Here is a 14,850-nt window from a genome sequence, read left to right as displayed (position 1 = left end):
ATTAGAAAATAATAATAATACCGCAGGTACGCAATTTATATCCCACGTGTCAAATCTCTACCCACCACCAAAAAAAAAAAAAATTCTTATCAATTATTGTTTTCTGTACTAGTTGTAATAGTGTGCAAAATTTTTGTGGGGACTAAACAAAACTTGGGTCTTTTCTCGGTTTGCCAGCCTTTTCAAGCTTCTCCGGTGACCCTCATTCCGGTGACTTCTCCAATCATTACTTAAATATCGATACTTTCTTGATATATTTAGTTGTCTCAATTCATGAATCCAATTTACTATGATGTTTTTTTTTTTTTTTTGGTTTCCTTAATTTCCAAATTCTTGTTCTTTTCCATGTTTGTTTGTCTTAGCAGCAAGACAATGAATGAATTCCCGGATTTGACCTTTGAAAAATGTATTTGAGGAGGGGCAGTAAAACCCAGAAAGATTTTTTGCAAACAAAGTGTTCTATCATATATACTTAGCTCTTTTTTTTTTTTTTTTTTGAGAAGCTATATACTTAGCTTATACTTACTTACCCACAAACAAAAAATGAACTATATTTGTGATTAGCTTATACTTAAATTATTTTTGGGTTTGTGTTCTTTTTTTTTTTCTTTTTTTTGGTTATACATATATATACGCACACAAGAAGGTAAGGGCTTTGGGGTCTACACAATGTGAGAGGGAAGATTTATATATCTGATGCATAATAAGATAATTATTAGTATATTTCTCTTACAAGAGATGAATGTGTCATTTGAGTTTGTTCTTGTTGGCATGTTAGATTTTTATAAATTATATAATTAGACTTGTTGGTTGTTTTGTAATATGGGATGCATTATGTTTATGATGTTATATATTGCTAGTAGACTGGGTGACAAGGTAACTGGACATGCCTTATCATTGGGATGGATGAATTTTGATAATGAAAAGTTTGAGCTTTGCTTCATCTAATACAATTGGTGCCTTTTGTTATATTTTGTGACCTAGCTATTAAGTTGAAATAAAAGTGTTTTTTTAAAGATAAAAAATAAACGAAATGAATAACCCAGTCTTGTTTGTGCATTTAACTTGATCAATATATCAAAGTGAATCTATCTTGAAGTTTTATGCGTATGTGTATGAATGCGTTAGATTCCCTGATTAGTCTGTTGAAGATCATTGCTGACACCAAATTTGGAACTAAGACTTGGCTGTTGTTGTATGAATGCCTTAGATTCGTAATTGTTATTCTGCATTTAACAGTAAATAAATGATATGGAGATACTTCAAAGTTCTGTCTTAGTGACAGAGTGATTAACTATTACTGATTTTAAAGTTGCCTTATTCATACCTACAAGTTCTTGGTTTTTATACATTATATTCTTGGGTGATTTGATGTTTGATGGACATATTGGGATTTAAATGTAACATTTATGTTTTCAGTTTGATTGGATGTTCCAATGATAGGCTACCTATGTAGGTCGATTCCAAATATACCTTTTTGTCTGATTGCAGATGCAGCGATTATCGAACAAAAGGGTGGAAAAATAAAAGTAGTTTTTTTTGAAAAGGATACTTCATTGCATGGTGGAAATGGCGCAACGACTGTCATTAAGCACTCTTACAACCTCTTGTAGTACTGGGGTTTATGGATCAATCCCTTCATGGAGAAAGCATTTCAAGCTAATGAAGAGAGGTCAAATAACATCTGCAACTGATAGACATTACATCTGGCATCAGTGCATGCAGCGTTTGTTCTTAACAAGTAATCCCAATATATTAAGACAAAAGAATTTTAGGGTTGAAGCTGGATGGCTGTTTAAAGGAGGTGGCCAAGGATTGGAAGCAAGCTGTGAGCGTAGTGAGAGCGCTAATGAGGATATATTGATCTTCTTTTTCCAGCTGGACTTGGCAACTCGAGTACAGGTTTGAGAGGCTTTTTTTTTAGTTTTTATTTTTATATGTATGACTGATATAGCATATATCATAGTTTTATCATGCTTAACAAGTCTTTTTGCTTGGTTTGGAATACACATGTGGCAGTATGCTCTAAATTTGGAGCAGTATGAAATTGCACAACAACTGAGAAACAAGATGACCGAGGTTAGTCAGTCCTCTCTTCCTGCTTTTATGTAAAATAAGCAAGAGGACATATTAGATTGGTAGTCTGTTTCAAAGACTTGTTCAGAGGCATTGTATATAGTTCAATAGTTTTGCCAGTAATTTTTGTTTGAAATTCAATAAGTTTATACACACACACACACACACACACACTAGCAGCTACATTTATTTCATTTTATAGAAACACATGATTAAACTATGGTTGTGTTGTTAAAGAGGATTGTTGGCATTGCAACCTTTTGTGTTTACAGTATTTAAGACAATGATTATGTGTATAATTTCCTGGACTAATTTGTTTCCATGTCCGTTGTAGAAGCCTCCTTGTATTGATGCATCAAATGATTTCCAGCCTTCTTATTAAGTCTTTCTCTTGGAAGGTTGAAGCAGAGGTCATGAGGCAGCAAGAAGCAAAAAGGGGCTCATCTTCAAAGAGTGAAGCTCAAGATAAGGCTATAAGTATCATACGCCTACGGTGAGTCCTTTGTCTCCTCCTATCATCTGCTTAAGTTTATTTTTAAAATTCTGTAATGAAGTTGCTGATATGTGTCTTCCCCCTCTTTTCAGCCTCTTTGTCTTGTGCCATAGTGTATCAACTTTGAGATTAAATTAGAGCACCTTTTGCTTCTTTCCTTGCAGTGCAGACTTGCAGAGTGCAATTGAGAGCGAGGATTATGCTTTGGCAGCTAACTTGCGGGATGAAATTTCAAAACTTGAGGCAGAGTCCTTGGCAGCATCAGCAAAGGCTCTGGCATATGAAAATGCTCAATATTCATTTCGTTTGGGGCAGAAAGTGAGGCATAAAATTTTTGGTACACAAATATAATGCACTTTACAACATTATCTTAGCTTTCATTAGTTTGATTCCAGCATAAGGTTCAATCTCAAATAGCATGTCAGAAAGAGAATTTATTTATTTTTCTTGGTTTTAGTCTTTCACTTTTGCTGTGAGCGGATTAAGTTTAAAGAATGTCATGATTGTGGAGTTTTACAAGGAAATTATATTAAACTGCCTTATTCTATCCTTAAACTGTAGAGAATCCCAAAAGAGTCGAAGTAAAATCAGTAGAATCAGAAGTTTTCTCATCACATTTTGATGAGTGAACAATCTCCTTATTGTGACCTTCTCTGGTTGTCAGTGTTACTAAGGACTCATGTTATGTGTTCAGGCTATTGTGCTGTAATTTGTGGAATGGATCCTGTATGCTGTGAATCAAGTTCATGGAGGGAGATTGCCCAAGTTGATAAGTTGTCTCAGGGTTCCAGTCAGCCATTTTACCAGGTTTAACTAGTCTTACCTTTTTTTTTAAACATGTTCAAAGTTGGGAGGTTTTTTCTCATATTCAGTATTATTTATAGATTTGATTTCACATAATTTTTCCTTTTGTCATTGGGGGGAAGGGGGAGGGGATTGTGTAGAGGCCTACTTGGTCCATTTTAGAAATGAATAAATCTTTCTGAGATCATATGGAGAGTTTGTTCCTTACCTTAATTACATGAATTCATGGAAGGATGTGGGAAGTGTAATATATTGACTATTCTCCAAAAGTTTTCACCATTTTCAAGTGTTCAGCTCATTTCATTTGCTTCTTCTTTTTTTCGCTAGGTAAATGAGTTGCCAGTGCTCAAATAATTGTTTCCAATTATGTTCTTTTTATTGTTTTCCAGGTTTTGGTTGATGTGCATGCAGACCCCAATCTACTGGTGGCTTATGGTAATTTACATCTGTTTGTTTAATTACTCTTCAAAATTATTTTCTATGAGGTTTTGCTGGTTGCCTTTCAAACGCCCTGATGAACACGTGGAATGTTTTTCCTTGTTGCAGTTCCTGAGGAGAATCTATTAGCCCTAGAGAAAGCAGATACGGTGATTGTCCCCTTCTCTTTTTTTCTTTTCTTTTTTTAATGAAGCTTTTTGGGTGTGTATAGAATATTCCTGAAGAACATGATTAGCAGTTCCTGCTATAATTCTTGATTCTGTTCTGCTCTTAACCATGTACAGGGCAGGTTTGATCATCCCTATATTTCCTTTTTATTCTACGGGATGGACTCAGCTGGAGATTTCATCCCAATCAAGCAACTGCGCGAGAAATACAACAGGCCTCGATATGAAGTACCCATGGATCCAGAAGATGAGGAGCCTCATGGTGATGCTTAAGAGGCTAATGTCCAGTATATGATCATGGACGCTTTTAGGAGTAGGATTACCTTGTGGCACCTAGTAGTTTATGTCTCAGTTTTTTAAATGAAGGTTTATTCGGCTGTTAGAATCTCTTCAGTCATGATCTTTGTAAACCAATTACTTGTAGAATTCATGATTTCAAAGGTCTGTCCTTGGAGGCAATGTACAGCATATATACATCCTGGTTCACAGGTTAACTTGTAGAACCTTTTTTGACTTCAAAAGGCCTCTACCCTAGGAGGCGCTGTAGTGACCGTACATCATATGTACAATTCAAGTTCACATATATCCCATTTAATTATGTTTTTAGGGGAAAATTTGTGCTACCCCTATGTCTTTTGAGGGTATGGTAACCCTTATGATCATAATCATGTATTATCTCATCTTTTTATTTTTGGATAATTAGTTAAAACAATGGGGAACAAGAGATTTTAATCCTAGATGTCTTCATTGAAAACACAAGGAAGTGCTAGTCAAACTCCAAAGCTCTTAGTTAATCTTGTGGTTTCAAGTGCTTTAAGCTCCGTTTGGATCGCGTTTCTATGTTTTTCTTCTTTTTTTTTTTTTTGACAAGCACCTCTTGCATGTTCATGGGACATGAACAGTGCATTAAGGCAAAGCTAAAGTGCTGAATAGTGTTTTCAGCGGTAAACAATAACCCAGAAATTAGTTTTTTATTGTTTTTAGCAAAATAAGCGGTATTCAAATACACACTTAGTCTTCATTATTCCTATATAACAACAACAATAACAACTAAGTCTTAGTTCCAAAGTTTTGGGAATTGATTATAGATTCTCAATAGATTTATTAGGGTCGGCCACATATATTTCACCTGCCTTTATGAATATAAATAAAAAAGCTCAAATTAAAACACTTGGAAATAAATGGTTTTGATTATAGCAGAACCATAGCCCATGGACAAACTGGCATATTCAATATATAACGGTTATAAAAGTTACCTCAACTGAATGCTTGTGGAGTGGGGGGGGCAAAGGCCGGGGTTCAAGTCTCTAGAAGGGAGCTTCACACACATTTACACATAGATTAGGCTAGAGTAAAAATTCTATCTTGTATAAATAAAAAAAACTGTTACAGAGGAACTTCAGGCCCTTCTGGCAACCATAGGAACTCATTCCAGTTTTTGAAGGAACTAACACTTAACAAGATGGATATTTTGAGTAGTGATTTGTGACTGACAGCAATAATTAAATGGATGAATGTAACAAGAATATGACTATGTTATGTGGTGGAGATGGCTTCTCTAAAGTCCCCCTTCCTAAATATGAAATTAAGGTAATCTTAAATAAGCGCAAAAGCAAACAATCAATAAACTACAATATATGAAACATAGGCAAAGGGACTGAGGTTTTCTCTATTGTTTTTTGGGATAGTTTATAATTAGTTAATTACTACCTTATGCAATGTCTTTAAAACAAGGAGATATTCTATAATTTGGTTTGACACTTATCTCCCTTGTTACAAGATCCGTTAAATTTTAGCAAAATTTGATACTATGGAAAGTATTAGCATCACCTATCGATGCGAAACTTTAGAAAAAGACATTTTCAACCTGTAACTTTTACCTTCTCAAAATCTACATGACCCATCATGTCACATGTTTTCAAATTTAATAAAAAGATAACAAGAAGTATGTATTGTAAGTTACTAAACTAGTGTTGTGTGTGTTTATGATGGTCAGAACTTAGAAGGGAAGAAATGTCTTTTAAAAAGAAAAAGAAAAAGAAATTCTATATTTGTAGGTGATATTTGACTTGTTACATCATTAAATTTCATTGAAGTTAATCTGGCTGACTGCAAAGTTTATAAGTAGAAGAGAGCTAAGTGTGTAAATCAAATTACAAAGTCCTTTATTTTAAGGAGAAAGTATCTCATGTGCCTGTTTTATTTTCATAAAACGAGTTTTTTAAAAGCATTTCGGTCCCACAATCCTTACATGCATGTGGATCTCACATCAAAGACCAGGTAATGATACATTTTCTATTCTTTGAGGTTTGGTGCTTGACAAGTCTAGTTTTGAAGAAAACTGTCCTAAAAGGCTAAAAGCCTAAAAAGTCATATCTTCGTAAGCTTAATTAAACAACCCAAACAATTGATATGGATCTATCGCAATAATTGCATGGTGCAACTACCATAGAGTTGTTAGATGCGAAAGTTAGAAATGTAAAACAGTAAAAGGTTTAAAAGTTTTATTATTATTTTAAATCTGATCCTGGGGCTGAGATTTAAAAAAAAAAACTTTTAATCTTACTCATTAATTGACTGTTGCATGGTGCAACAATACAACCAGACTAGGCATAGAAATACTCTACCAAACAACCAACCAACTAATAGAACAAACCAAAGGCTCAGACTGAGAGACAAGAATAACTCTGAAGTCGCCAACAACAACCAACACTATCAAGACAAATACAAAGAGCAAGCTACATTGCTACACCATTCAACTAGCTAAGTACTGAGCAACGAAACAGGATTCAGCTCCCAATCGTTACAAAATAATGCAATTTAAGACGGACCAATGAAACTTGGCTATGCATTCCAACCTGCCTTGAATATCCTTTTTTATGCATTTGACAATCTAGTCCTCATTTAGCACTACACCAGCATGGATGATAGCATTTTCTTTACAGTGAAATATATGATAGACAATACAAGAGGTTGCTGTGTTGGGATATACAGATGAAACCGGACCAATTTGCGCCATTCTACTACAATGGATGTATTACTAATGTCCTCAAAGCTTGCTGCACACAAGCATTTATCTGAAGCAGTTGTTATCCACAGAGCTTTGTCCTCATCTTCTGAGTTCAATTAAACATAGTTGGCTTTGGATGTATGCAAGGTTATCTGATCTGGGTCGCTTCTAGATCCATACCTTATTCCCAAGAAGAACATCTACCATAGCTTGTAGGGTATCGGTTGAGGCATATATAATTCTAAATCCATACTTTGAATACAAGGCCCCAGCTTAATATCATTTGTCATGCCAAAGATGGATGTTTTTGCTATCTCCTACCTCAAACTTTATAAACCTTCTTACTCCATCCCCAGTGAGCAATCTTGTGGAATGTTTACACTCCATAAACTTCTACCTTTGAGGAGAGCTTCAACTAAATAATTAGGAGCATTAAGGGGAAGCTTATTCCTATTCCCTTTTTTTTTTTTTTAATTATGAATGAGATTTTATTGTTATTACTAATTGCTGACCCATGTGATGTGTAGAAAAATTTGACAATTTTTATTTTTCCTTTTAAGTGAAAAATGAAAATAGTAGATTTGACTTATAAGTATAGTTGATACAATATATTATATCTTAAAATTAAACTATCTATATTCATTATTTGAAAGTGTTTTAAATTTAGTAATTTTTTTTCACATAATGCATTTTACATTTAATTATTATATAAGATTAGATATTTTGTAAATAATGCAATGTGTGGTTATAATTTGTTTTTAGTACTCCTTACAAACGGTTCATTCTTTATACATATTGAATGATCTATAGGGAAAGCAAATATAGGTAAATCCATCATTTGTATTAAGAAAATAAAAATACAATACTTTACGCTCTGTTTGTTTCGATGTAAAATATTTTCAAGAAAATATTTTCATATTTTACGGTGTTTGTTTTAAGGTAAAATATTTTCAATTACCTAAAACAACTAAGGCAGAAATTTGTAAAATGTTTTACACTTGAAATATTGGTAAACTATTTTACATTTTCACTCTCTCAGTCCACTCGATACATCTGTCTCTCTCTCCCTCTCATGCTCTCTCAGTCTTGTACCCATAACCCAGTCCACCATTGATCCTTCTCTTCCACTGGCTCCACCTTCTTCAACACCACCTATAATCGGCTCTACCTTTCGTCGACGCCACCCAACACCAGCTCAACCCTTTGCCAGCGCCACCCATCACCAACCCACCTAAGTTCTTGTTATTCTTAAACGTTCATCGGCTCCACCAATTCTTGGCCACCTCCACCGTCGTTGACTTATCCATAGGTTCTTAGTTTTGGGTTTTTTTTTTCTTCTTTCTTCCTTTTACTACTGTGTGATTTACAGACCTGGGTTTTTGGATGATTTGTGGGTCATGGGTGTTTGGGTTTAAGGGCGGCGATAGATGGCTGGGATGGAGATGTGGGTCGACGTGATGGTAGATTGCAGTTCAGTTTCATCTTTGCAGGTTGTTTCTACGGTGAATGGTGGTTGAGCCCCTCTAATCTGAGTTTTTGGCTCAGTGGGTTTTTGGGTTTTCAATATGGGTTTGTGAGTTTTTTTTGGCTTTCTTTTGGGTGGTTATATAGTGGTTTGGTTGGATTTGTGGATGAATGCTCATATGTTGTGGATTAATGCTCATATGTTGTGGATTGTTGGTGGTTTGTGCTCAGATTTGTGGTTTAACAATCAGATTTTTAGGTGGTGGCTGTCTTTTTTCTCTCTTTCAAGTCTGGTTTTTGGGGTGGTTGGTTATGGTTTAATGATTTATGTTGGGGTGGTTGTTGGTGGTTTTTGCTCATTTGGGGTGGCTGGTGGTGGCTTGCATTTTCACTTATTTTGTCATTTCAAACACTTGAAAATATTTTACAGGCAAATTTTTTACTGGTAAAATATTTTACATTTGAAAATATTTTACATCTAAACAAACGGAGCGTTAATAACATAAAAAAAAATAAAAAAAAGCAAAAAGCCAAAAAAAGTTTATCAAGAACCTACCAACATTATGGTGAGAAGGTGAAATAGCTATCAATAAAATAACTCATCTTTTTACACAAACCTCTTCTTCCATAGCATTATCAAAGTGGACCAAATGGATTGCAATGGACCAAAGTGGATTGAATAGACCAAAATGGTCTAACTGCTGAGTGGATTGAACTGGACCGGAATGGATTGAATGGAAAGAATAGAATTAAGTAGACCGAAATGGATCGAACTAAATAGAATAGACCAAAGTCGACCGAATATACCTAACCTAACCTAAGGGGCTGAATAGACCTAAATGGATTGAAACGGGCCTAAGTGGACCAAAAAATAATTTTCACATTATTTTTTTTACAATAGTTGAGTTTGCATTAATGGGTTTCAATTAGCTCAATTGGTAAAATCTCTAATAGTTGAATAAAATATCTAGGATTTAATTCTTGTCTACATCAAAAACTGATTGGTATTTTAGTTTGATGATAAAGAACTATCATTAGAAGCAGACATCGTAGATTGAAACTCTCTAAAAAATAGTTTGCATTATTCTAATTTTTATTATTTAGAACTTACTATCTGGACAATTGTAAAATACTTTGTATAAATTTTTGCTAAATAAAAAAGGGGCTAGCCAATGTACACTCACTATCCACAACACTTGGAAGAAAAATTTTGTTTGATGCTGGGTGTGAATGCTGTGAGGATGGGGTGGAGACAACAGACCATATCCTACTAAGCTATACATATTCTGACGAGGTTTGGAGGTCCACATGCTTGAGAAAGATCATGACTCATTGCACAAATCTATCATTTGTGGATGTGGTTGATCAAATAATGCAAAGAAAAATGACCTAAAGACTGCAATATTTTTCACAACCAGCTAGATGATTTGGAGTAAGCAAAATGAGGCTCGCTATGGTACTCCACATCTCGATCCCCCTTTCTCATGCCAAGTCTGCTGCAGCCCATGCTTTAGAATATTTAGAAGCTAATTATGGTAGCTTCCCTTGAGTATTTGTAAGATTGTCTTGTTATTTCTTAGGCATTCGTTGATGTAAATTTTTATATAGTCACAGCATTATTTGTTAGGTAAAGAGAAAGCTCTGTAGCTGGTATAGTCTTAGCATGTTTGATCTATGATGCCACCTTGCTTTTGTATAAACTTGTTACTTTTAAAAAAAAAAAAATTCCTCCGTTTATCCTAAAAAAAAAAAAAAAAAATCTTCAAGTCGCGTTATGGCATGCCGGACTCCCATGTGTGATGGGTCAAAAGGTTTGCTATCACTAAGGTAGTTTTGTATAAATTGTTGACTATGGAGACTTAAAAAGATCAAATCCTAGATAGTAGATACAAGAGAGACCAAAACAACAGAATACCTAACAAAAACAACCTAAGCCAAAAGCACCCTATTCAGAATGGATTTCTTAACAGAGCTTGCAGAAGATCAGCTTCATGTCTTAACCCTTTGCCACTATAAATTCTTGCATCCCTGTCAACCCAAATATGATACACAGTAGCCTGCCAAAAGATAGAGAGATTGGACTTACACCACTTACTTTTATTTCTTTGTCTTCAATGCACTACCCATCTCCCCAAAACCCGTTTTTTGTTATCCCATCACTTCCATGCTCTGACATTGAGTTGAGTTCAACTAGACTCTAGATATAAATAAGTACACCTTGTTAAGCTGTTCAAAAACAAGAATAATGACACTCTATATGCCTCTATTCAGGTCTTGTACCACTTTAAGAACAATAACCCAACTCCATGCCCATCTCTTTGTCACTGGCCTCCATAAAGACCCACTTGCCTCCACCAAACTAGTTGAATCTTATTCTCAAATGGGTGACCTCCAAACTTCAAGACTTGTCTTTGAGACCTTCCCATCCCCAGATTCTTTCATGTGGGGCGTACTTATTAAGTGTTATGTTTGGAACCACTTCTTTGAAGAGTCCATTTCATTGTATCATAAAATGTTGTACCATCAAGTCCAGGTTAATGGGTTTATATATCCTAACATTTTGAGAGCTTGTTCTGGTTTTGGTGATCTGGGTATTGGTGGGAAGGTCCATGGGAGGATAATCAAATGTGGGTTTGATACTGATGCTATTGTTGAAACTTCATTGCTTAGTATGTATGGTGAAATGGGGTGCTTATATAATGCGCGAAAGATATTCGATGTAATGCTGATGAAAGATGTGGTTTTGTGGAGTTCGATTATATCGTGTTACGTTGAGAATGGAGAGGCAAGTGAAGGGTTGGATTTGTTTCATAGGATGATTTGTCAAGGTGTTGAACCAGATTCGGTGACAATGCTTAGTGTAGCTGAGGCTTGTGGTGACTTGGGTTTTCTAAGACTAGCAAGGTTAGTTCATGGTCAAGTTGTGACAAGGGCAATTAAAAGTGAAGGGTCTTTGGATAATTCTTTAATTGTAATGTATACTAAATGTGGTGATTTACATAGTGCGGAGAAGATCTTTCGAAATGTTACTCAACGGCATACTGCTTCTTGGACTGCAATGATTACATGCTACAACCAAACTGGTTGCTTCCAAGAAGCAATAGATGTTTTTCTTGAGATGCAAGAGTCTAAAGTGGAATCCAATTCAGTAACCATGATGGTTGTCATATGCTCTTGTGCTAGGTTAGGTTTGCTTAGAGAAGGGAAGTCGGTTCATTGCTTTGTAATAAGAAAAGCGTTAGATGCTGACCTTGATTTTGTTGGGCCAGCATTAATAGAATTATATGCTGAATGTGGAAAACTAAATTATTGTGAGGAGGTTCTTCGTGTAATTGGGGAGAGAAATATCGTCTCATGGAACATGCTAATATCTCTCTATGCTCAGAAAGGATTGTTGAAGGAGGCATTAGTGATATTTGTGCAGATGCAGACACGGGGACTGATGCCAGATTCATATGGCCTGGCAAGTTCTCTTTCAGCTTGTGGAAGTATGAGTTCAATACAGCTTGGATATCAGATTCATGGTCATGTTATCAAAAGAGGTATTTTGGATGAGTTTGTCCAGAATTCACTAATTGATATGTACTCGAAATGTGGCCTTGTGAATTGTGGATACAAGATATTTGAAACGATTGAACAGAAAAGTGTGATAACTTGGAATTCTATGGTTTGTGGATTTTCTCAGAATGGTAATTCAGAAGAGGCAATCAGGTTGTTTGATCAAATGTATATGAATGGAATTGAGATGAATGAAGTGACTTTCTTAAGTGTAATTCAAGCTTGTTCCCATTTGGGTCATCTAGAAAAAGGAAAATGGGTTCACCACAAGCTTATTACTGGTGGTTTGAAGAAAGATCTTTATGTAGATACAGCTCTAACTGACATGTATGCCAAGTGTGGAGATCTTCAAGCAGCCCAAGGAGTTTTCAATAGCATCTCAGAGCGAAGCGTGGTTTCATGGAGTGCCATGATTGCTGGCTACGGAATACATGGTCAGATCAATGCTTCCATCTCACTCTTCAATCAGATGTTAGATTCAGGAATAAAACCAAATGAAGTCACCTTCATGAACATTCTATCAGCTTGTAGTCATGTAGGATCTGTGGAAGAAGGTAAGTTATATTTTAGCTCAATGAAGGATTTTGGCATCAAGCCTAATACAGAACATTTTGCTAGTGTAGTTGACCTTCTGAGCCGAGCTGGTGATCTCAATGGAGCATATGAAATTATCAGATCAATGCCATTTCATGTGGATGCTAGCATCTGGAGTGCTCTGCTAAATGGGTGTCGAATCCACAGGAGGATGGACATGATTAAAAGCATAGAAAGTGACCTTGTAGATATTAGTACAGATGATACTGGATACTACACCTTATTATCTAATATTTATGGAGAAGGGGGAGACTGGGATGAATTTGGGAAGGTGAGGTCAATGATGAAAGGTCTAACAAAGGTTCCTGGGTGGAGTACAATTGAACTTGATAAGAGAGTCTACCGATTTGGAGCTGGAGACACTTCTCATTTGCAAACCAATGAAATGTACAGGATTTTGGATAATTTTCCAACTTTAGCTCTGGAACAAGGATGTGATGTAGAATATAGATAAGGTCAATATCTAATTTTTCTCCAAGGTATTTTTTACAGTTCACATTGAGAAGTTAGCAATTGAATTTGGAATAAATCTCAATATCACTCCAGGAACAACACTATAGATTTTTAAAAACCCTAATGTTTGTAGAAAGTCATTCTTTGATCAACATTGTGCAAGTCAAAGGCAAGAGACTATCTCACGAAACGTGATTTGCTTTCATTTTTTCATGTAACATGGTTGCTCTTTTACAAATCAAGACATTAAACAGTCTAGTTTTATGTATAGTGCATTGTATACATTTTGCTTACTCCTAATTTGGGAGGAAATGAAGGGAAGAAGAGAGAAACAAAGTGTTTCAATTGTTTCAGTATTATGGAATTCATAGAACATGTTCCTTTCTCACCAATTCCTCTAAAGAAGAATGAATTTAACTTTTCCTTTGCCTTTCTTTTGCTAACTAACCCATTTTTTTCATGCTCCTTAATTTGTAAGTTTCGTTAAACAATTTTTGTCTCAAAGAGTTCTTGCTTTTACATATAATACAAATTTATAGTTTTAGAAAAAAAGATTGATAATAACATCATTCTGACATGTATGAATATACATTTTTCACTATTTGAATGGTACCAAAGTCAAAATTTATGACATGCTATTCTTGATTTCTTTCCTGAGCATCCCTCCGCATGCATAATATTTAGGAAACCGATACTTCCATTTGCTGGGTAAAACTTGACAAGATTGTCTGACATGAATTGATTCTGTTTTTATTTAGGAGTTGCTAACGATTTAAATTTCTTTTCTTTTATTTTTACAAGTGGGAGAGGAGGGGGATTTGAATCCAAATTTTCTTAACAACTAGTTGAGTTCCCGCACGAAGTGCGGTGCAACTTATTATTAGTTTTATCGAATATTTCGATTAGTTGTACCAAAAATTTTATGACTTAACTGATTGACACTTCAATTTCCAATAGAAATATTCAGGATTCAGATCCCACCCCACAACTATCGATATATAAAAAAAGATATTTCAATAAATTTTATTGTAAAAAATTGTAATATTTAGTTATTTTCTATATAGACAAAATAGAAATATACTAAGCTTAGTATAGTTATTTGATCATATACTATATATATATATATATATATATATATATATATATATATATATATATATATATATGTGTGTGTGTGTGTGTTTACAAATTGAAAATTGTATGATATAGTAGCTAATATAGATAGGCATGTTTCATGCCTGATAAAAAATGCATATATCCTTCAATTATTTTTTATTTTTATTTTTTTACATTCTTGATTGTGTGTTACTAAAAAAATTTCCCCTTTTTGTTGGACATGGTTTCAATTGTTGCAAAAAAAAAAAAAAAAAAAAAAAAAAAAAAAAAAAAAAAAAATTTGAGTAAAAATATATTTCAAATCAATTGTTTCTCACATAAAAAAAACCAATTGTTTCTCATATAAATCTTAAAAAAATGATATTAAAATTCATTATGCTTAAAATAATTAATATAACAAAATAAACTTATTTATTATATTAATAATCTTTCTAATTACATAGAATACATGTTACAATGTTATTTCCACACACATACATACACGCGTGGGCTCACACACACACACACACAAAGGAGTTAAGAAATTCAAAGGATTAAGATTAATTTTAGTGAATTCACAAATATTTATTTTTTATGGCTTTTGTGACAATTGTTGTCAAAACAATTGAACATGAGTAAGAATGTCATGTTTTAAATTTATTATTATTATTCCAACTGAAAATTATTTTCTATATAGA

At 34.4% G+C, this 14,850-nt stretch overlaps 2 protein-coding genes across 2 annotated transcripts; both read left to right on the top strand.

The window, feature by feature from the left end:
* The first annotated feature begins 74 nt into the window (after positions 1–74).
* LOC142626839 (clp protease adapter protein ClpF, chloroplastic) lies at positions 75–4,592 on the top strand. The gene is made up of 9 exons (XM_075800547.1): positions 75–210; positions 1,492–1,902; positions 2,020–2,079; positions 2,475–2,569; positions 2,734–2,906; positions 3,264–3,376; positions 3,763–3,808; positions 3,920–3,960; positions 4,096–4,592. Exons 2-9 carry the CDS (start codon positions 1,561–1,563, stop codon positions 4,249–4,251), a joined length of 1,026 nt encoding a protein of 341 aa, XP_075656662.1. The 5' UTR covers positions 75–210; positions 1,492–1,560; the 3' UTR covers positions 4,252–4,592.
* A 5,770-nt stretch (positions 4,593–10,362) lies between these two features.
* LOC142629582 (putative pentatricopeptide repeat-containing protein At1g69350, mitochondrial) lies at positions 10,363–13,358 on the top strand. The gene has a single exon (XM_075803589.1). It carries the CDS (start codon positions 10,698–10,700, stop codon positions 13,056–13,058), a length of 2,361 nt encoding a protein of 786 aa, XP_075659704.1. The 5' UTR covers positions 10,363–10,697; the 3' UTR covers positions 13,059–13,358.
* Positions 13,359–14,850: the final 1,492 nt, after the last annotated feature.

The sequence above is a fragment of the Castanea sativa genome, chromosome 3, assembly GCF_040712315.1.
Source record: "Castanea sativa cultivar Marrone di Chiusa Pesio chromosome 3, ASM4071231v1".
In the NCBI taxonomy this organism is placed as follows: Eukaryota; Viridiplantae; Streptophyta; class Magnoliopsida; order Fagales; family Fagaceae; genus Castanea; species Castanea sativa.
This window is presented reverse-complemented; position numbering and strand designations above follow the sequence as displayed.

Excerpts from the sequence above, each read along its gene's own strand:
- LOC142626839 (XM_075800547.1), top strand. The coding sequence starts at position 1,561 with ATGGTGGAAATGGCGCAACGACTGTCATTAAGCACTCTTACAACCTCT. Across the intron at positions 3,377-3,762 it reads CCAGTCAGCCATTTTACCAG|GTTTTGGTTGATGTGCATGC; the intron begins GTTTAACTAGTC and ends ATTGTTTTCCAG. Across the intron at positions 3,809-3,919 it reads CAATCTACTGGTGGCTTATG|TTCCTGAGGAGAATCTATTA; the intron begins GTAATTTACATC and ends TCCTTGTTGCAG.
- LOC142629582 (XM_075803589.1), top strand. The coding sequence starts at position 10,698 with ATGACACTCTATATGCCTCTATTCAGGTCTTGTACCACTTTAAGAACA.